This window comes from Staurois parvus, unplaced genomic scaffold, assembly GCF_062004578.1.
Source record: "Staurois parvus isolate SC_StPar_1 unplaced genomic scaffold, SC_StPar_1.0 ptg000765l, whole genome shotgun sequence".
Lineage (NCBI taxonomy): Eukaryota > Metazoa > Chordata > Amphibia > Anura > Ranidae > Staurois > Staurois parvus.
This window is the reverse complement of record NW_028318561.1, coordinates 10,001-33,738: the sequence shown is the minus strand read 5'-3', so window position 1 is coordinate 33,738 and position 23,738 is coordinate 10,001. Positions and strand designations below refer to the sequence as shown.

Here is a 23,738-nt window from a genome sequence, read left to right as displayed (position 1 = left end):
AAAAAAAAGACAGCAAATGCATTTAAAAATCAGCACTGACATACACTTCGTATTGTGAAAAAAATTAGTAAAAAATTTGTAAACTGAGGCATTATTTTCAATGGATTTTCATTCGTAAACCGAAAATTATGTTAACAGAGGCATTCGTAAACCGAGGTATTACTGTATATGTTATGTTCTTTTTTTTTTGTATGCAGCCTGTGGACTGAATGAAAAAAAAGAGAAGAAATCTCTGCCAGAAAAAGTGTGTGGTATGCCCACTATTAGAATATGCCGCCCTGCATCCACCCACTTGTAATGGTGGGCACACAATGCCACATGCGCCAGTTCCAAGATTGTACAAATGTCTAAAAATTGTCCACGTATTAAGTGGTACCCCATATGGAAAACGGATGACACCAAGTCCCAAACTATCTTGCCACTACTCCCCATGTAGTCTGGGCATCTGGGGGGCTCCATGTGACTATCTTTTCCCTCATAAATCCAAAACTTATAAGTATAGCCTGTTGCCCTCTCACAGGTCTTCTACATCTTGACCCCATATCTGGCTTGCTTGCTGGGGAAAACTTGTTTGAATGCAAGGCGGCCAGAAAAATTAATGAGGGACTCATCAACGCAGATGTTTTGCTGGGGAGTATAGACATCTGCAAATTTTTGGTTAAGGTGATTTGCAAAGGGCTGAATTTTGCTAGACTCATCCACCTCACCAACCGCTCCACATCTGCCTCCCCCCTCTGCCAATCCCTTCATTGGCTCCCGATTGCCCAACGCATCAAATTCAAACTGCTAACTCTGACCTACAAAGCCATTCACAACGCCGCCCCAAACTACATAACCGACCTGATACCCAAATACTACCCTACCCGTGCCGTCCGCTCCTCACAGGACCTCCTGCTCTCTAGCTCCCTGGTCTCCTCCTCCCACGCCCGATTGCAGGGCTTCTCTAGGATTTCCCCCATCCTCTGGAACTCCCTACCCCAATCCATCAGACTGTCACCTACCCTCCTCACCTTCAGGCGCACCCTGAAAACCCTCCTCTTCAGGGAAGCCTACCCCAACCTCACCTAACACCCGACCTCATCTAACAACTAACCTCCTCCACTCCTCCCGCCACTCCATCCCCCACAGCCATCTCCTCCTGTGCCACCTTCCCCTCCCTCCTAGATTGTAAGCTGGAAAGAGCAGGGCCCTCGAACCCCTCGTGTATTGTATTGTTACTGTCTTGTCTCATGTTCTGTCCCCCTTGCTACTGTACAGCGCTGAGCAAACCCTTTGGCGCAATATAAATACTGTATAATAATAATAATAATTTTGTGGAACCGGTCAAATTCAGGGTCACCCCGAGGATGACAGAGTGTATTGTCATTGAAATGCATAAAACATATTATACTCTCATATCTTTGCCTGGCCATGGCAGCAGAGAACACGGTATATGATGAATCGGGTCCGCGGACCAATACAACTCAACAATTCATTTCTTTTAGTAATGCCCATGTTGAGGGTTAGGTCCAAAAAAATGTAAATTCAGAAACTGTAATGGGTTTCCATGCGAATGGTCTGACAAGGTTTGAATCTAGGTTGGTGGCGATAAACTGTTGTGCATATAAATTGTTTTGATCCACAATCAATGCATACAGATATTCCGTGAAAAACAGCTCCAAAAATTAAGGGGAGGAGTTAAATTTGCTATTTCCACCTGAATTCCGGGTTGGGCAGTGAAGGGGGGAAGTACAGGTGCTGAAGAATTTGTGGGCTGCCAATCGGGATTTGTAAGCACATCTGGAAGGATACTAGAGGCTCAATGGACCTGTGTGCGAATTCTTGGTGGTTACGAGACAATACTTGTGCTCCCCACCGCAACAGCTTGTACTGCACTTATGGGGCTCGCCACGTCTCCAAGTCATACTGCAGTGCTGGTATTATTATTATTATTATACAGGATTTATGGCGTCAACAGTTTACTCAGCGCTGTACAATATAACGGGAGACAATACAGCAACAATGCAGTTCAATACAAGAGGGTTAGGAGGGCCCTGCTCCTTGGAGCTTACAATCTAGGAGATATGTGAAAGACCAGGAAGTACTAGGCCACTAGTACTCGCCAGTTCACCAAAAGATAGCGCGGCACTAGTACTGGCACTTTGCTGCATATGAGAGTCATCAAAATTCACTGACAAGTGCTAACAGAGATCAGGCCTGATTCTGCGAACATTGTGTGCAATGTATCAAGTGACAGTGACCTACTGACACTGCACTTGCTGGGGGAGAAGGGGGGGTAAATGTAGGGGCTAAACGCAGGTGTTGGCATGTGCCGAGGCTGATCCCGCTAACGCTGCGTTTTTGGGGACGCTATGCTAATGTGAACGCTGGTATAGTGCTGATCTGATCAAACATATTGACCCGTTCAGACACTATACTAGCAATGGAGGTTTATTGTACATGAGCGTGTTCCTGGCAGTCAAGGGGTTAAATGTGATGACTGATGTACTGACGTATAATCTGGCGCCACCTGGGAGGGGCATGAAAATCACGGGAGTGCGAATCACGTATATATATGTGATTTTGTGCACCTTTGCCGCCCTGCAGCAGTATTTCTGCTATAGGGCGGTCAGGAAGCGGTAACAGAAGCGGTTTGTGTTACGGCTCTGCGTTACTTTAACTGACAATTGCGCGGTCATGGAATGCTGCACCAAAATTAAATTTACATCCTTTTTTTCCCCACGAATTGAGCTTTCTATCGGTGGTATTTGATCGCCTCTGCGTTTTTTATTTTTTGCGCTATAAAAAAAAAGTCCGACAATTTTGAGAAAAAAAATATTTTGGACTTTTTGCTATAAAACATGTCTAGTAAAACAAATTAAAAAACAAATTTTGTTATAAATTTAGGCCAAAATGCATTCTGTTCCATGTCTTTGGTAAAAAAAAATCCCAATCCGTGTAAATTAATTGGTTTCTGTGAAAGTTATAGTGTTTACAAATGGCGGTATATATAATGGAATTTTAATTTTTTTTAATGCTAATAATGGCAGTGATCAGCGACTTATGGCGGGACTGACTTGAGGTCTCTGACATCCCCAGTGACACCAATACAGTGATCAGTGCAAAAAAAAAACTACTGACACTGTACTAATGGCACTGGGGAGGAAGGGGTTAACATTTTTAGGCAATCAAAGGGTTAACTGTGTGAGGGGAGTGTTTTACTGGGGGGGGGTGTTCTTCACTGTTGCACTGCTGGCTGTCCTGGAAAGCTAAGCTCTGCTCTCCTGAACAGTGAGCTGGGAACTGACAGGGAGCAGAACTGCATTGAAAACAATACAGCTGTGCTCTGTGTCACTGTTTGCCGGCAATCGCCGGGACCCTATGATTGACACCCGCGGCTACGATTGGTGGCGCGTGTAGGGCAGTCGTATGCCTCGTGCGCGCCCCTTATCCGATATGCAAAATCACGTATATATATATATATATATATATATATATATGTATATAGTATATGTACTGTGGCTGGTCGGCAACCGGTTAATGGCGGTGTGTTGAGTTATTTTGAGGGGACAGCAAATTTACATGTTATACAAGCTGTACACTGACTACGTCACATTGTAGCAACGTGTCATTTCTTCAGTGTTGTCACATGAAAAGATAGAATCAAATATTTACACAAATGTGAGGGGCGGACTCATTTCTGGGATATATTGTGTGTATATCTATATATATATAGATATACATATCTATATCTATATATATATATATATATATATAGTTATATATATCTGTATATATAGATAGATAGTACTTAGTAAAGTGGGTAGGAAAGGGCAAACCACATACTTTGGGGGGCACTTTCAACTTTTGTTATACAATTTCTGTCACAGATGGGGGGGGGAAATATTAAGCTTTGCACATGCTCAGTGCAGGGGGCGGATCCAATCTCTCCCGGAACCTTGTAGCTCTGTGTATGTTGCCGGGGGGACGCTGTTAGTGTTGCACAGATGCTGGTGAGCTGTAGAAAGCTGTCCGGGTTGTGTATAGTCGATCATTGGGGGAGGGGAGGTGAGTGGGGCTGTATTCGGGAACAGGTCGGGGTGTTATGGTGTTGAGGGGGGCTGTAGCAGGCGGAGGCATGCTGGGAGTGATAGTTCACCAGCCTTCTTCTGGTGTGCAGACTCCATGTGGCTCCGAGGTTGGAGGGGGAGGGGTTTTCAGCCTGAAAGAGGGCAGCCAGTCTGTGTTTTACTTTTATATATCTTCTAGTTAAAGTATAACTAAAGACGAAACGTATTAGTGGGGCTCCTTCAGGGCCGGTTCACCCCAGGACGTGCGTGATTTTGTGCGTTCCTGCGCATCATTGTGTGTTTTTTGTTTGGTTTTTGTTTTGATCAGCCTGTTTATTTCAATGGTCTGCCGAATGTGTGGGAACACGCAAAAATAAATCCAGTAGGTGATAACCGCAGTAGTGGCGCAAAAGTGTTTTTTAGATATGTCTGGGATGCCGTTAGCAGTTAATGGTACCCACACGCATCTAATGAGGGCGGCGCGTTCCTGTGCTGGGGGGGAATAGAGCACAAAAACGTGCTTTTCCTGCACCACTTTTTTTTTTTTCTTTCTATATAAATGAAAAAGTCTAAAAAGTTTGAAAAAAAGTTCTTTTTTCTTATAAAATTTCGCAAATCTTTCTTCATAAGTCTTGGCCAAAATGTATTCAGTTATCTTTTTTAGTAAAAAAAAATAACCCAAATTAGTTTATAACCAAAAATTATAATTTTTCAAAAATGTTTTTAAATTTTTATTTTATTTATGTTTTTTTTTAACATACTGTCACCCTAGCAGTATAGTGTCACCATGGTGACACTGTACTACTTGCGGGGGGTGATGAAGATTTTTTTTTTTCTTTCTACACTGATTGCTTTTACACCCATAAAGGCTGTAAAAGCAATCATTTCTCTTTCTCTCTGTCTGCATTCTTGCAGCCATTGAGAAATACTGTGAGAGCTGTGATTGGTCATAGCTTGTCACATGGTACAAGGCTGTTGTGAATAGCCCTGTACCATGTGATCTCTGTGATCATTCACAGATTTCACACGTAGAAAGCAATGATGTCAGAAGTGACATCTTGCTTACTACTATTCATGTGATCACTGATTCGCCCCATTGTTGGTGTCAGTGGGAGGAATGGTGCCCCGTTGTTGGCGTCAGTGGGAGGAATGGTGCCCCGTTGTTGGTGACAGTGGGAGGAATGGTGCCCCGTTGTTGGTGACAGTGGGAGGAATGGTGCCCCATTGTTGGTGTCAGTGGAAGGAATGGTGCCCTGTTGTTGGTGACAGTGGGAGGAATGGTGCCGCATTGTGGGAGGAATGGTGCCCGTTGTTGGTGTCAGTGGGAGGAATGGTGCCCCGTTGTTGGTGTCAGTGGAAGGAATGGTGCCGCATTGTGGGAGGAATGGTGCCCCGTTGTTGGTGTCAGTGGGAGGAATGGTGCCGCATTGTGGGAGGAATGGTGCCCCGTTGTTGGTGTCAGTGGGAGGAATCGTGCCCGTTGTTGGTGTCAGTGGGAGGAATGGTGCCGCATTGTGGGAGGAATGGTGCCCGTTGTTGGTGACAGTGGGAGGAATGGTGCCCGTTGTTGGTGTCAGTGGGAGGAATGGTGCCGCATTGTAGGAGGAATGGTGCCCGTTGTTGGTGTCAGTGGGAGGAATGGTGCCGCATTGTGGGAGGAATGGTGCCCGTTGTTGGTGTCAGTGGGAGGAATGGTGCCTGTTGTTGGTGTCAGTGGGAGGAATGGTGCCCCGTTGTTGGTGTCAGTGGGAGGAATGGTGCCGCATTGTGGGAGGAATGGTGCCCCGTTGTTGGTGTCAGTGGTAGGAATGGTGCCGCATTGTGGGAGGAATGGTGCCCCGTTGTTAGTGTCAGTGGGAGGAATGGTGCCGCATTGTGGGAGGAATGGTGCCCCGTTGTTAGTGTCAGTGGGAGAAATGGTGCCCCATTGTTAGTGTCAGTGGGGGAACAGTGTCCCATAGTTTGTGTAAGTAGATGAAATAGTCACATCTGCGCGTTTTCACCAGGTGCGTTTTCTGGAAAGGGTCAAGGACTTTTTTCAATGCAAAAAGTTGCGTTTTTGGTTCTATAGACTTCAATGGAAACGCTGCAGAAAAGCATGTAGTTTATTTTTGCATTTTAAATCTGACTAGCAACAAGGAAAAAAAACCCTGCAAAACGCAACTCAGAAACAGGTCAAACGCAAACTGTATGGGTGTGAACCTAGCCTTAGACCATAGAGAGGCATTCTGGTATCCAATCAGCTGTATGGTTAGCTGGCTGAACACTCGGGTCTCCCAGTGGGACAAAAGGGTCTGTGAGAGCCGCAGGAGGGGACATCACCTCCTGTGGCTTGGAAATGAAATCCAGTGGCTAATTAGCTGCTAGGATTGCTTTTACAGCAGGGGTGGGCAACTGTGGCCCTCCAGCTGTTGTAGAACTACAAGTCCCATGAGGCATTGCAAAACTGACAGTTACAAGCATGACTCCCAAAGGCAGAGGCATGATGGGACTTGTAGTTCAACAGCTGGAGGGCCACAGTTGCCCACCCCTGCTTTTACAGGAGAGCTGACCGTTGGCCGCAAAAAACGATCCTGGAATGATGCCTGCAGCTTCATCCTGGTATAACCACTGGAAGTCCAGCAACATATTGGTACATCTCTGGTCCGCAAATGGTTAAAATCGGGCCGCAGCAAACCGCATGGTGCTGCAGTACCATGCATTTTGGCAGCTGTGAACACACACACATTTTCTAGACGCATGGGGTGTCATTGGACTGATGGTAAAGGGAATATTTTTTTTTTTCTCTTTAACCCCTGCCTACCGGGCACTTATACCCCCTTCCTGTCCAGGCCAATTTTCAGCTTTCAGCGCTGTCACACTTTGAATGACAATTGCACGGTCATGCAAGATTGTACCCATATGAAATATTTATAATTTTTTTTTCTCACAAATAGAGCTTTCTTTTGATGGTATTAAATCACCGCTGGGAACTTTACTTTTTGCGCTATAAACAAAAAAATTGCAAAGTATTTGAAAAAAAAAAAGTTTCTTTGTTTCTATTATAAAATTTTTCAAACAGGTAATTTTTCTCCTTCACTGATGTGTGTTGATGAGGCAGCACTGATAGGCTACACTGGTGGGCACTGATAGGCAGCACTGAAGGGCACTGATAGGCAGCACTAATGAGGTAGCACTGATAGGCGGCACTGATGATGGGTACTGATAGCACTGATAGGTGGCACTGATGATGGGTACTGATAGACAGCACTGATAGGTGGCACTGACTGGCATCACTGCTGGGCACTGACTGGTGGCACTGCTAGGCATTGACTGGTGCAACTGCTGGGCACTGACTGGCACAACTGCTGGGCACTGACTGGCAGCACTGGTGGGCACAGGTGGGTGGCACTGGTGGGCACAGGTAGGTGGCACTTCTGGGTGGCACAGGTGGGTGCACTGCTGGGCACAGGTGGGCGGAACTGGTGGGTGGCACTGCTGGGCACTGATCATCAGGGCACTGATGATCGGTGCCGATCCCTGCTCTGACAACTGCTGGTTCTCGGCAGTACTTTCCTCACGCTCTGACAGCGCAAGGAAAGTGCAGCCGAGAACCGGCAATTGCATTTCCTGGTGATCAGCGTGTCATTGGACACGGCTGATCATGTGGTAAAAGGCCGCTATGATTGGCCTTTTACCACATCACGTGATCAGTTGTGTCCGTAGGACACAGCGGTCATGGAGATCGCCGGGTGCATGCCCCCGGGGGGAACGCAGGAGAGCGTGTTCTGGGAGGACGTCATATGACGCCCTCCCAGAACTGGCCAGCCACAGTGTAGCCGTCATTCGGCTATCTGCGGTTGGCAAGTAGTTAAATACCAAACTTGTCTCCTTGCCTTCCAGGATCTTTCTGAATCCGCCCTCACGGGACTACACTGTGTGTGCACAGAGCTGTTACAGACAAAGAGAGCCTCATCTGTGAACTGCAGTGCTGCTCCACCTTCCAGCTTTCAGATGGACATCCGGTTTCACTGTAATCGATGTGTGATGTAAAACCGCGCATGCCGCCCGACTGGAAACGACACGGAAACCGACACAGCGTTGGTCATCTGTAAAAAGGTTAAAAAAAAAAAAAACATTTTGGAGCAAAATTAGAAAAAAAGACAAATCAAAAATGAAGGTGCTCTGTTAACACAGATCTAGAGAGAAACAACAAAAAAAAAACTTCAATTCACCCCACCCCTTTTATTTGTTTATTTTTTAACCCCCTTAGGGCCCTTTCACACTGCTACTCTTCAAAAATGCACTTTAACCACATGCCGCCCAGCCACTGTAGAAATACGGCAGCAGGGCGGCACAACCACATTTTAAATCGTGTGTTTGCATAACAGGTAGGGGGCGCGCGCGAGGTGCGCCTCCGCCCTACCTGTCCCGTCGATCACGGCTGTGGATGTCAGTCGCCGGGGTCACAGCCGGTGGTTACTGCCTGTGTCCCGCCAATTAGCGGCAATCACTGACAGAGAGCACAGCTGCAGTAGCTCCAACAAAATTTGCCATATTCTGTTTGTTCAACCAACTTTTCATGCATGGACCCCTTGGGGTTTAGGTTTTTTGACTTCTCAACCAATTTTACTCTAGTTTGATGGACTTTGGTATATCTTTTTGCACTTAGTCCTGTGAACAGTCTGGCATTGGATCTCTCATTTCATGTGTCTTCAGCAACTCCAAAACTAGATAATTGTCCATGTAATGTATTCCTTCAATGTATGCTGCATGACAGAGACCTTGTCTTATCTATTCCTTTGATTGCATGTGTACAACGTAGGTGTATGTATATGTCGGCATTGATTATTGTTCCTTTTATGCTGATTTCAGTGCTAATAACTCTTATGAACTAACAAAAATGACAGTTGTCTTCTGATATGCAACCATAACATCGGTTACTGTTTACATCCACTTTAACCGTTTCAATACCGTGCAATTTTACACCTTCCTGCCCAGGCCAGTTTTCAGGTTTCAGCGCTCTCACACTTTGAATGACAATTGCGCGGTCATACAACACTGTACCCAAACTAAAATTTTATCATTTTCTTCACACAACTAGAGCTTTCTTTTGGTGGTATTTAATCACCTCTGGGGTTTTTATTTTTTGCTAAATTAACAAAAAAAAAACCAAACATTTTGAAAAAAAAACACATTTTTCTTTGTTTCTGTTATAAAAGTTTACAAATAAATAATTGTTCTTCATAAATTTAGGCCGAGATGTATTCTGCTACATGTCTTTGGTGAAAATAACCCAAATTAGGATGTATTATTTAGTTTGTAGGAAAGTTATAGAGTTCACAAACTATGGTATAGATCTGAATATTGATCAATCCTGAAGTACTGACAGCCAATCTAATTTCTTGAGGTCCAAGAATGTCAGAACAGTACAGATATCCCCCCAAATGACCCCTTTTTGCAGAGTAGACAGTCCAACATACTTCATAATAGGCATGGCGAGTTTTTTGAAGTTGTATTTTTTTGTCATAATTTTTCGGAAAATGAAAAAATTAAAAGAATTATTTTCACTATTTTTTTTTTTTACATACTGTCACCAGTGCAGTACAGCGTCATCATATAACTGGCATGGCGGTTAACAGGGACACTGACTGGTGACAGTATGAAAAAAAATATATATATATATTTTTTTATTTTTTTTTTTATTTTTTTATTATATTAAATTTTTTATTACATTTTTTTTTATTTTTTTTAAGATTTTTTTTTCATATTTTACTATGACCAAAGTAGTACAATGTTACCATAGTAACATTGTACTACTTTGGGGAAGTGATCAGTATTTTTTTTTTTTTTTTTGTACACAATTTGCTTATAGCAAAGAATTACTTTGCTATAAGCAAGCATTTACCTGAATGAAATTGATTCATTCAGCTTTTTTTTTTTTTTCTGTGCTTAGCTGTGATTTGGTCACAGCTAATCACATGACATGTGCATGTGATTAGCTGTGACCATTCACAGCTAGGCACTAGTATACAATGGATGGCATCATGAATGAAGCCATCCATTGTATACAACTGTCATGTGACCTGCTGTGATTGGTCACAGCAGGTCACATGGTACCAGCAATGGGAGCCGGTACTCAGATCTGTCATCGGCCGTGTCCGAGGTGCACGGCCGGTGACAGATCGCACTGCTGCGCCGCTCTGCATTAGCGCAAACTGCGCATGTGCGGGAGCACGCCAAATGGCGTGCACCCAGAATGCAGAGACACATTTGAAGCCGCCAAACGGCCATTGGCCAATCATTGAACATTGAAGGTAACTGATCCCTGTCTGTCTTGTATGTTGCAGGTTTTCTTCTCAGATTGCCAGGAAGTCTCCTGAGGCACCATGCCTACGGTGGTGGTGATGGACGTGTCTCTCTCCATGACCAGGCCCGTGCCAGTGGACGGGACAGAAGAGTTCCAGCGCAAGCACCTGGCAGCACATGGACTCACCATGCTCTTTGAACACATGGCCACCAACTACAAGCTGGAATTCACAGCCTTGGTTGTCTTCTCATCATTGTGGGAATTGATGGTTCCTTTCACCAGGGATTACAACACACTGCAGGTATACCAGACAGGGAACTGAGATGCGGGGATGCCTATCAGCTGAAGCCAAGTGCTCATTTTGTCCAGGGGCTCAGGGAAAAGCTATACTTGCCCATTCCTCTGATCCTCCGGAAACCCATGCTCCCCCGCGTCCAGTAGTGGACTGTTCCTGCTCCTCCAGAGCTGGTCTGTAAGCGTGATGACATCAGGAACAGCATCACAAGACCGCCAGCTTGCAGGGGGGTGAGAGTGGTGGATTAGGTATTATTATTATACAGGATTTATGGCGCCAACAGTTTGCTCAGCGCTTTACAATATAACGGGAGACAATACAGCAACAATACAGTTCAATACAAGAGGGATAGGAGGGCCCTGATCCTGGGAGCTTACAATCTAGGAGGGAGGGGCTAGTGGTACAAAAGGTAATAACTGTGGGGGATGGACTGGTAGGAAGAGTAGAAGATTCCAGTATTGGCTGAGGGCAGGATAGGCTTCCCTGAAGAGAGAGGTTTTCAGAGATCGCCTAAAAGTGAGCCGAGTAGGCGATAGTCTGATAAATTGGGGTAGAGAGTTCCTGAGGAGGTAAATATATCTTTGCATTCTGAGCCCATAGACAAAAACGAGCATTTATTCCATTAGTGTGAGCACAGCCGCAATGCATGGGGAAATAAAAATTTTGCCCGGATTTCTTTTTTAAGGTAACTAAAAACTCTCATGGGAGGTGAAAATTTGCTTTGCATAGTGAGTGTGCGCTGGTAGTTTATTGCTGTCTGTGTCCCTATTGGGAAGAGGGGGTCCTCTCGCTTCCTGTTCTGTTCAACCCCCCTCCCCCCGCTCTCATCAAATACACAAAAAGTGGTGAGATTTTCCCACACTTTTTCTCTGGCAACTCCCATCAAAGGATGCAGAAAAAAAAAACTTCCACTGGGGACACAGTTGGCTCTAAAATGCTGAGAGGTTTGTTTTCACTTTATTTCAGGTACTTATATAGCGCTGTCAATTTAGGCAGCACTTTACATATATATTGTGCATTCACATCAGTCCCTAACCCTCAAGGGGTGTACAATCTAAGGTCCCTAACTCACATTCATACATACACATACTAGGGACAATTTAGACAGGAGCCAGTTAACCTACCAGCATGTCTTTGGAGGGTGGGAGGAAACCAGAGTACCTGGAGGAAACCCACGCAGGCACATGGAGAACACGCAAACTCCTGACAGGTGGTGCCGTGGTTGGGATTCGAACCAGCAACCCTAGTACTGCCAGGCGGAAGTGCTAACCAATTAGCCACTTTACTGCCCATTGGTTTTTTCGGGCCAAGCTGGCCCAAACAATCCATTTCCTTTACTAACAGATGGTGCTGGTGTCAGCACTGTATATAGCATCAGCTGCATACAGCATACAGCGCTGTGTTCCGTCAGTGATCAGAAATAAACTTGAGGCGCACTGTGCACTGCTCAGCCATTCACAAGAAGCCTTACATTTTTATGATTGAATATAAGGCTTCCTCTGGTGTCTTCATGATCCCCAACTCAGCCAATAAGAGCCTTGTATTCATTGCCCGACCTAATTTTGCTCCGGCAGCAGACAGGAAGCCCCGTACCGCTGCTGGACCACAGTGCTGTCTACTGTAAGTAGCTGATGCTATGCACAGTTTATACAACGCTGACAGCAATCGCATCAGTTAGTAAAGAAAATTAGAGGTGCATTGAAATTAAAATTCTGGTGCCGAAACCCGAAATTTCAAAATGCACTTGGACAAAAACCAAAGTGCGCAGTTTTTAAAATTGAATATATATTTTTTGGGAAAAAATACACTTTGATAATAAAAAAAACAATATATACCCCAATTTGTTTGTAAAATATGAAAGAGGATGTTACGGCGAGTAAATAGATACCCAACATGTCACGCTTTAAAATTGCGCATGCTCGTGCATTGGTGTGAAACTGCGGTACTTAAAAATCTCCATGGGTGATGCTTTACAAATTTCTACAGGTTAGCAGTGTAAAGTTACAGAGGAGGTCTAGTGTGAGAATTATTGCTCTCGCTCTGACGTTCGTGGCGATACCTCACGTGTGTGGTTTTGAACACCATTTACATGTGTGGGCATGGCCTACGTATGTGTTTACCACTACGTGCGAGCACGGGGGGATGGGGGCACTTTAAATTTTTTTTTTTAATTATTCAATGTTTTGGTTTTTTTTGCACCGTCCCTTTTTAAAAAAAATTGTAATCACTTTTTTATTCTTATAACAAGAAATGCATGCATCCCTTGTGATAGAAATAATTAGTGACAGGTCCTCTTTATGGAGAGATATGGGGTCAATAAGACCCCACATCTCTCCTCTGCAATGTAAAGCATGGGATAAAAAAAAGCATTGATCTAGAGCTTTTAAAAAAAAAAAAAAAAAAAATGGCCGGAATGGGAAGTGACATCGCTCCGGTCCTCCAAGGGCATAGAGATGTGTGGCAGCCATCTTTCCTTTACTCATCTCTATGCCCAGCGTTGGGATCGATGGTAGTTCTCAGCCTTACCTGAGAAACTGAGGGGCGACGGCGGGGTTTTCGGCACCTGTATCGGTGCTTTTTTCATATCAGCCGGCGGCCGAAAGGGGTGTTTTTGGTTAAAACGTTTCGGCCACCGAACGTTCGGTGCATCCCTAAAGAAAATAATTTGTTTGGGCCAACTTCACCCAAAGAAACTATTTAAAGTGAAAGTATACCTAGAGATTGGCTTTAAAGTGATCCTAAAGTCTGAAGATTTTGTGCCTTAATGTATTCTCTCCATTAAGGTGTGCAGCAATCCCCCCCCCCCAGCCCCACCTTATACTCGCTTGAACCCAATCTTGATCCAGTGATGTGCATGAGAGTTGAGGCTCTTGCAGCTCTCTCTCCTCATTGGCTCAGACACAGCAGCACTCTCTACAGCTGTCAAACACAGTCAGTATGGAGGGAGCAGGGCCGAGCCAAGGTCTGTGTGTCTTACAGCAGGACTCGGGAGCAAGCACACATGGGTGTTCCCATAACAAGCGGTTTGCTAAAGGGGCACTTGCCGGGGGGAAGCGAACAGCGCCAAGGGGGGACCCCAGAACCCTAGAAGAGGAGGGTTGGGGCTGCTGCATGCAAACCATTACACAGAGCTGATAAGTATAACATTTTTTTTTTTTTTTTTTTAAAAAAGCTTCACAGTCACTTTAACTCTTCAGTATCTCCCCCCCCCCCCCCCCAAAACAATAAATAAAAGGTTTTGGCTGCAGTTGGGATTGAAATTGTTTTTATTTTTTTATCTCCCAGGAAGCACTGAGTAATATGGATGATTATGACAAGACCTGCTTAGAGTCTGCTCTTCAAGGAGTGTCCAATGTGGTCCAACAGGAATGGGGGGCAATTGTTCCTTGCCAGGTAAGTTAATGGTACCGTCCCCCACCGTGTGATCTGCCTATGTCACCTTCTCCATTTCTAAGTACATTTCTTTTAAAGATCCTTAAGATACCATTTCAACGTAGCGAATGAAACCGTGAGAATGAATTAAATGCTCTGTTCTCTGTGTCTAGTGCAGTCATTCTTGCTGTGGATTTAAAAAGGTTGTAAACCAGTGAAGTGACTGGCCTCAGGTGGTACACAGAGATTAAACAAATCCTCCTACAAGGTGTATATGTTTATCTGCACTCATCTCTGTACATCCGTTCAAAGTCCAATATTTATATCTTGTCTGAAAGTTCAGAAAAAAGGGGGCAGAGAGCTGAAGTTACACACTGCAGAACTCAGGAGAGCTCTGAAAGCTGATTGGAAGACAGGGGCAAACTCCTCTCCACACAGCAACAGAGCTTAGTTTATCAATCGGCTAGGGATCCCGCCCGTCACCTTTTTTTTTTCTCTTGGTGTCAGGAAATCTTAACGGCCATAGGAGCAAAGAAGAAGAGGGAAAGAAGAGATAAAATAAACACGCTTCTGGGTGAACTCTGTGATCTAGAGCAGATACATAAACATATAGTAACAAAAGAGATTATGCAGAAGATAATATATAAAAGAGAAGAATTAAATAATTTCCTGGAAGAAGTTAAGAGGAGAGTGTATAACAGAATGACATTTGAGAGATATAGATGGGATGATAGACCAGGAAAGTATTTAATGAGGGCTCAGAGGAAGAAAAAATCTAGGAATCGTATAGAGAAAAGAGATAATAAAGGAGAATTAGTGTATTCAACTAAAGATATAGTAAAAGTGTTTAAAGAATACTATAATAAGCTATATAATATTGAGCCTCCTGGTACCATAGGAGAGGAGGAAGTAAAAAAAAAAAAACACAGAAAGAAGACAGGCATATATAAAAAAGGCAAGTTTGCCAAAATTAAGTGAAGAACAATTAAAATCCCTTGAAATACCAATAACTCAGGAAGAAATACATCTAGTATTAAAAAGTACTGCTGGGAAAAGTTTATGACCCGATGGATATACGGTGATATACTATAAAAAATATGAAGAAATATTACTACCCAAATTGAGGACATACAGGTGAAACTCAAAAAATTAGAATATAGTGCAAAAGTTCAGTTATTTCAGTAATGCAACCTAAAAAGTGAATCTAATCTATGAGGTAGACTCATTACATGCAAAGCTAGATAGTTCAAGCCGTGATTTGTCATAATTGTGTTGATTATGGCTTACAGCTCATGAAAACCCCAAATCCACAATCGGAGAAAATGAAAATATTGTGAAAAGGTGCAATATTCTCGGCTCAAAGTGTCCCACTCTAATCAGCTAATTAAGCCATAACACCTGCAAAGGGTTCCTGAGCCTTTAAATGGTCTCTCCGTCTGGTTCAGTAGGAATCACAATCATGGGAAAGACTGCTGACCTGACACCATCATTGACACCCTCCATAAGGAGGGAAAGCCTCAAAAGGTAATTGCAAAAGAAGTTGGATGTTCCCAAAGTGCTGTATCAAAGCACATTAATAGAAAGTTATGTGGAAGGGAAAAGTGTGGAAGAAAAAGGTGCACAAGCAGCAGGGATGACCGCAGCCTGGAGAGGATTGTCAGGAAAAGGCCATTCAAAAGTGTTGTGGACTTTCACAAGGAGTGGACTGAGGCTGGAGTCAGTGCATCAAGAGCCACCACACACAGACGGATGCTGGACATGGGCTTCAAATGTCGTATTCCTCTTGTCAAGCCGCTCCTGAACAACAAACAACGTCAGAAGTGACTTTCCTGGGCTAAAGAAAAACAAACCCGGTCTATTACTCAGTGGTCCAAAGTCCTCTTTTCTGATGAGAGCAAGTTTTGCATCTCATTTGGAAACCAAGGACCCCGAGTATGGAGGAAGAATGGAGAGGCCCAAGGACCCCGAGTATGGAGGAAGAATGGAGAGGCCCAAGGACCCCGAGTATGGAGGAAGAATGGAGAGGCCCAAGGACCCCGAGTATGGAGGAAGAATGGAGAGGCCCAAGGACCCAGAGTATGGAGGAAGAATGGAGAGGCACACACTGCAAGATGCTTGAAGTCCAGTGTGAAGTTTCCAGTCTGTGTTGATTTGGGGAGCCATGTCATCTGCTGGTGTTGGTCCACTGTGCTTCATTAAGTCCAGGGTTAACGCAGCCGTCTACCAGGAGATTTTGGAGCACTTCCTGCTTCCTTCCGCAGACCAGCTTTATGGGGATGCTGACTTCATTTTCCAGCAGGACTTGGCACCGCCCACACTGCCAAAAGCACCAAAACCTGGTTCAATGACCGTGGGATTACTGTGCTTGATTGGCCAGCAAACTCGCTGAAAGACAAAGATGAGAGACATGAGACCGAACAATGCAGAAGAGCTGAAGGCCGCTATTGAAGCATCCTGGTCTTCCATAACACCTCAGCAGTGCCACAGGCTGATAGCTTCCATGCCACGCCGCATTGAGGCAGTAATTGCTGCAAAAGGGGCCCAAACCAAGTACTGCGTACATATGCATGCTTCTACTTTTCAGAGGTCCGATATTGTTCTATGTACAATCCTTGTTTTATTGATTGCATGTAATATTCTCATTTTCTGAGATTGTGGATTTGGGGTTTTCATGAGCTGTAAGCCATAATCATCCCAATGATGACAAATCACGGCTTGAACTATCTTGCTTTGCATGTAATGAGTCTCATATATTAGTTTCACCTTTTAAGTTGCTGCACTGAAATAAATGAACTTTTGCACCAGATTCTAATTTTTCGAGTTTCACCTGTATATGAATGCATTGGGAGGAGAGATGAAAATGAGATGGGAATCCCTACAAGCTCATGTGGTACTCATACATAAGAAAGGCAAATATGACAAACACTATTTAAGTTATAGACCGATTTCCCTATTAAATACAGATACTAATCTATATGCAAAAGTTTTGGCAAATAGACTAAAAGACCTAATGCCGGAATGAATACTGTAGATGTAGATCAAGTAGGATTTGTCCCAGGGAGGGAGGGTAGAGACAATGGATCAAGATCATTGTTTCTCATACAAAAAAGTAGGAAGGAGCAAGCAGGATTTCTAACACCACAAGGGAAGCGCAACAGACCATTGTGAAGAAATACATTGAATTTAAAGGGATGCTTTTTTTGGTGTGTTTTTTTTTTGTTTTAATGCAGTTGGCTGAAAAGGTGCTGAAAATTCATATTCATTTTAAATTCATGATATTAATTTAAAAAGTTGAACATAATACTATCTCTCTCTATCTATCTATCTATCTATCTATCTTTTATTTCCATCCACACAAATGCATTGGGAACACAACACATTATATTCCAAATCACAACATGAAGAAAAATACATCAAATTTGTGTTGTTCCTCTAAAAAAATGGAAGAAAAGTGAATATTAGATGGTTCAAAGAAATCGCAGTGTTTGTATTCTTCTTTACAAACTCAAACATTCACTATATAAACTGAGAAATGTTTGAAGATTTTTCTTTCCTTTGAATGACTTCATGAATATTTGGTTGTAGTCGCACTGTTTCTGAGAACTGCTGTACATCTGTGTTGCATGGAGTCACCCAACTTCTGGCCCCTGTGATCAGGTATTCCAGCCCAGGATGATTGGACCACATTCCACAGTTCTTCTCTATTTCTTGGTTTTGCCTCAGAAACGGCATTTTTGATGTCACCCCACAAGTTTTCTATTGGATTAAGATCCAGGGATTGGGCTGGCCACTCCATAACGTCCATCTTGTTGGTCTGGAACCAAGATGTTGCACATTTACTGGTGTGTTTGGGGTCGTTCTCTTGTTGGAACACCCATTTCAAGGGCATTTCCTCTTCAGCATAAGGCAGCATGACCTCTTCAAGTATTCTGATGTATTCAAACTGATCCATGATCCCTGGTATGCGATAAATAGGCCCAACACCGTAGTATGAGAAACATACCCATATCATGATGCTTGCACCACCATGCTTCACTGTCTTCACAGTGTACTGTGGCTTGAATTCAGTGTTTGGGGGTCGTCTGACAAACTGTCTCCGCCCACTAGACCCAAAAAGAACAATCTTACTTTCATCAGTCCACAAAATGTTGCGCCATTTCTCTCTAGGCCAGTCAATGTGCTCTTTGGCAAATTGTAACCTCTTCAGCACACGTCTTTTTCCCAACAGTGGGACTTTGTGGGGACTTCTTGCAGATAGCTTGGCTTCACATAGGCGTCTTCTAATTGTAACAGTCCTCACAGGGAACGTCACACCTTCTTTCATCTTCCTGGAGCTGATTGTTGGCTGAGTCCGCGCCATTTTGGCTATTCTATCTATTCGCATGGTAGTTTTTCGCTTTCTTCCACGTCTTTCAGGTTTTGGTTGCCATTTTAAAGCATTTGCGATCATTTTAGCTGAGCAGCCGATCATTTTCTGCACTTCTTTATATGTTTTCCCCTCTCCAATCAACTTTTTAATCAAGGTACGCTGTTCTTCTGAACAATGTCTGGAACGACCCATTTTCCTCAGAATTTCAGAGAGAAATGCACTGTAACCGGCATGTACAACATTTGCTGCCTTCCTTCCTTAAATAAGGGCAATAATTGCCACCTGTTTTTCAAAGAATGAATGACCTCACTAATAGAACTCCACACTGCTATTATTTTGAACACGCCCCTCTCAATGAGTGATTCAATGACACAGAATCAGCAGCATGCATGTCATGACTGTTGGGTCTGTTGGATTTCTATTACTCTACTACACCTGCTAGGAAATTATTTGCCATGTAGAAATATCATTTCCACCAAAAACAGTGATTGATCCGGTTAGTGATGTCTGACGGCTATTATTTTGAACACAACTGTATATTTATATTTATAAACACTTTTTTTCTTTTTTACAAAATCTGTCTTTTCAGCTTCAGTTTTTGGCAAAATGCACCCTGAATTTTTGGTTTCGGTCCAGAATTTGCATTTTGGGGCACCACTAGTAAATATGGGGGGGTGGGTTGGAGCTGCTTGCAGAATGTTTTTTACCTTTTAATGCAGAAAATGCATTATGGTAAAAAAAAAAAACCTTCAGCCTTTAGACTTCGGTCATACCCTGTGTGACTTGGCATGCGATTTGCCATGTCATGCAACTTGCAAGTCGCACCCTATTATCTGCAGTTACAGTGGTCGTATCAGTGCGATTCTGACTTGGTCGGAGCCACTTCTTTAGGTGCGACTTGCATAGACATCTGTGTCTTGCAAGTCGTACCTCAAGTCAGAATAACAAGTCGGATCATGTGACTGGAGTGTTGGAACCACTTTAAACAGTGGCTGGGCGGAGCCTGGGATCTCCCACAGTACATGTGTTACACAATCCCTTTCTTCTTTTCCTAATAGAGAATTCCTTTTTACCGCTTAAGGACCGCCCTATAGCAGATATACTGCTACAGGGATCACGTGTGTGTATATATACGTCATTCTGCATTTCAGGGTAGGGGGGCGCTCGCGCCCTACCCGCGCCACCATTCGCGGCCTCGGATGTCAATCACTGGGTCCTGGCTGGTAATTACCCGCCGGCGCCTGGTGATTACCGAGCATCTCCGACTGGGAGGAAGATTGTATTATTTACAAACAATCTTCTTCCCTGTCAGCTTGAGCACACTGCTTGGAATGGCTGTGCACAGTACAGCCATCCCATTCAGTGTGCTTACAGTGAAGAACACGCCCCCCCATCCCTAGTAAAACACACCCAGCACACAGTTAACCCTTTGATCGCTCCTCACATTAACCTCTTCCTGCCCAGTGCCATTAGTACAGTGTCAATACTTTTTTTTAAGCACTGATCACCGTATTGATGTCACTGGGGATATCAGTGACACAAAGTTAGTCCCCCCCCCTCCCAGTGTCAGGATGTCCGCTGCAGTCCCGCTAATAGTCGCTGATCGCTGCCATTACTAGTAGAAAAAACGCATTATTTATACCGCCATTTTTAAATGCTATAACTCACGTAAACCAATTAACTTACGCGTATTGGGATTTTTTTTTAGCAAAGACACGGAGCAGAATACATTTTGGCCTAAATTTATGATAATTTGACTTTTAAAAAAATGTTTTTACTGGACATGTTTAATAGCAAAAAGTTCAAAATATTGTTTTGTTTTTTTTTCTTGAAATTGTCAGTGTTTTTTTTTTTTTGCTTTATAGCGCAAAAAATAAAAAATGCACAGGCGATCAAATACCACCGAAAGAAAGCTCACTTATTATTATTATACAGGATTTATATTATTATTATACAGGATTTATATTATTATACAGGATTTATATTATTATTATTATACAGGATTTATATTATTATTATACAGGATTTATATTATTATTATTAAACAGGATTTATATTATTATTATTAAACAGGATTTATATTATTATTATACAGGATTTATATTATTGTTATACAGGATTTATATTATTATTATACAGGATTTATATTATTATTGTTATACAGGATTTATATTATTATTATTATACAGGATTTATATTATTATTATTATACAGGATTTATATTATTATTATTATTATACAGGATTTATATTATTATTATTATTATACAGGATTTATATTATTATTATTATTATTATACAGGATTTATATTATTATACAGGATTTATATTATTATTATACAGGATTTATATTATTATTATTATTATTATACAGGATTTATATTATTATTATTATTATTATTATACAGGATTTATATTATTATTATTATACAGGATTTATATTATTATTATACAGGATTTATATTATTATTATTATTATACAGGATTTATATTATTATTATTATTATACAGGATTTATATTATTATTACTATACAGGATTTATATTATTATTATTATACAGGATTTATATTATTATTATTATACAGGATTTATATTATTATTATTATACAGGATTTATATAGCTCCAACAGTTTGCTCAACACTTTACAATATAACGGGAGACAATACATCAACAATACAGTTCAATACAAGAGGGTTAGGAGGGCCCTGATCCTGGGAGCTGACAATCAATTCGTGGGGAAAAAAAGGATGTAAATTTGTCAGTTAAAATAAAGCAACGCCATAACTCAAAAAATGGCCTAGTCATGAAGGGGGGGGAATCCTCTGGAGGGCAAGGGGTTAATATCTACAGACTAATCTTCAGCGGTTACATGTGAACTAGGCACATAGGAAAGAAAGAGATTATTACTTTTAAATACATTTTAATGCAGTAGAATTCATGGGTTTTACTGTACAGAAACAGACACGTGTGAATATTGCTTAGATATTCTGAATGTAGACATTGATCGATATAGTAAAAAAACTGTGTCTTTCTTCGGTTAGGTTGTGTTGGTCACAGATGGATGTCTGGGCATAGGAAGAGGATCTCTGCAACATTCTCTATCCACCCTGAACCAGCGCAGTGACAGCAACCGCTTTCCTCTTCCATTTCCATTCCCTTCCAAACTTTACATCATGTGCATGGCAAACCTAGACGAGGTGAGCTCGGGGTGCTGCATATTTAATGCTGATTGATTTCATGCACTACATGCTTTTGATAAAAGCATTTACATATATCCAGTCAATTTTTTTTCCAATCAATTTTTGTTGTTTTTTGGGGGGGTGGTTTTCCAAGGCCAGCTAAAACCTGAAATTTTGCAAATAAATAATCTTTCTTCATAAATCTTGGCCAAAATTTATTCAGTTATCTTTTTAGTATAAAAAAAATAACCCAAATTAGTTTTATAACCAAAAATTATAATTTTAAAATCTTTTTTATACATTTTAATTTTATTATATTTGTTTTTTTAACATACTGTCACCCTAGCAGTACACTGTACTACTTGTGGAGGGTGATGAAGATTTTTTTTTTTTTTTTACACTGATTGCTTTTACACCCATAAAGGCTGTAAAAGCAACCATTTCTCCTTCTCTCTGGCTGCATTCTTGCAGCCATTGAGAACTACTGTGTGAGCTGTGATTGGTCACAGCTTGTCACATGGTACAAGGCTGTTGTGAATAGCCCTGGTACCATGTGACCTCTGTGATCATTCACAGATTTCACACGTAAGCAAGATGTCACTTATTATTATTATACAGTATTTATATAGCGCCAAAGGGTATGCTCAGCGCTGTACAGTAGCAAGGGGGACATACCATGAGACAACACAGTAACAATACAGTACACGAGGGGTTCGAGGGCCCTGATCTTTCGAGCTTACAATCTAGGACATCTTCTGACATCATTGCTTACTACTACTCTTCATGTGATCACTGATTGACCAATCAGTGATCACATGATCGGGACCTCGTACAGAGGTCCCGTACAGCGATCTGTGTTTGGAGGATACAGCGGGCAATGGATCGCGGTGCCGCACGCTCCCAGGGAGTGCACACAGGCCAAAATGGCGGGCGCTGTTTATGAACGGCAACCCGCCCCTGCATTGCCACTGTCCGGCCGTTTATATATATATATATATATATATATATATATATATATATATACAGCAGCCGGACGGGAAGTGGTTAAAGCCTAACTCCACATGTCTCTCTTTCAATATTTCTTTTGCGCCAAGATGGTCTAAAATAAAAATCTAAAAAAAATTAAAAAATACAGCGCCCCAAGCAAGCAAACCTGTCAGTGCAGGTTTGCTTGCTTGGGGCGCTGTATTACCTGTATCCCATTCCATCCCATTCCCAAAACAACATAGCTTCTGGCTGAGAGCTGCTAAGCCATTCATGGGAAGAATTGTAGTCCATGAATGAATACAAAGCTTCCTCTGATTGTGATGTCAATTGCTTCAGCCAATCAAAGGAAGCTTTGTATTCATTCATGGAATACAAAGCTTCCCATGAATGGCTGAGCAGCTGGGAGTGCAAACAGCCATGGAGTTAGGCTTTAACCATTAGCCGCCCGGCCAATGGCCGTTTGGCGGCTTCAGATGTGCCTCTTCATTCCGGGTGCACGCCATTTGGCGTGCTCCCGCACATGCGCCGTTTGCGGTAATGCAGAGCGGCGCAGCAGCGGGATCTGTCACGGGCCGTGCACCTCGGACACGGCCGATGACAGATCCGAGTACCGGCTCCCGTTGCTGGTACCATGTGACCTGCTGTGACCAATCACAGCAGGTCACATGACAGTTGTATACAATGGATGGCTTCATTCATGATGCCATCCATTGTATACTAGTGCCTAGCTGTGAATGGTCACAGCTAATCACATGCACATGCATGTGATTAGCTGTGACCAAATCACAGCTAAGCACAAAAAAAAAAAAAAAAAAAAAAGCTGAATGAATCGATTTCATTCAGCTAAATGCTTGCTTATAGCAAAGTAATTCTTTGCTATAAGCAAATTGTGTAAAAAAAAAAAAAAAAAATACTGATCACTTCCCCAAAGTAGTACAGTGTTACTATGGTAACATTGTACTACTTTGGTCATAGTAAAATATGAAAAAAAAATCTTAAAAAAAATAAAAAAAAATGTAATAAAAAATTAAATATAAAAAAAAAAATATATATATATTTTTTTTTTTCATACTGTCACCAGTCAGTGTCCCTGTTCACCGCCATGCCAGTTATATGATGACGCTGTACTGCACTGGTGACAGTATGTAAAAAAAAAAATAGTGAAAATAATTTTTTTAATTTTTTCATTTTCCGAAA

At 42.3% G+C, this 23,738-nt stretch overlaps 1 protein-coding gene across 1 annotated transcript in view; it reads left to right on the top strand.

The window, feature by feature from the left end:
• Positions 1–3,979: 3,979 nt before the first annotated feature.
• The window catches only part of LOC149444900 (integrator complex subunit 14-like), a gene marked incomplete at its 3' end in the record, with an annotated part of 27,016 nt that continues 7,257 nt past the window's right edge, over positions 3,980–23,738 (top strand). Inside the window, exons 1-5 of the mRNA XM_089654412.1 lie at positions 3,980–4,047; positions 7,932–8,147; positions 10,379–10,639; positions 13,919–14,026; positions 21,417–21,572. Coding sequence (XP_089510538.1) covers positions 10,418–10,639; positions 13,919–14,026; positions 21,417–21,572 — 486 coding nt within the window. The remainder of the gene's footprint in view (positions 4,048–7,931; positions 8,148–10,378; positions 10,640–13,918; positions 14,027–21,416; positions 21,573–23,738) is intronic.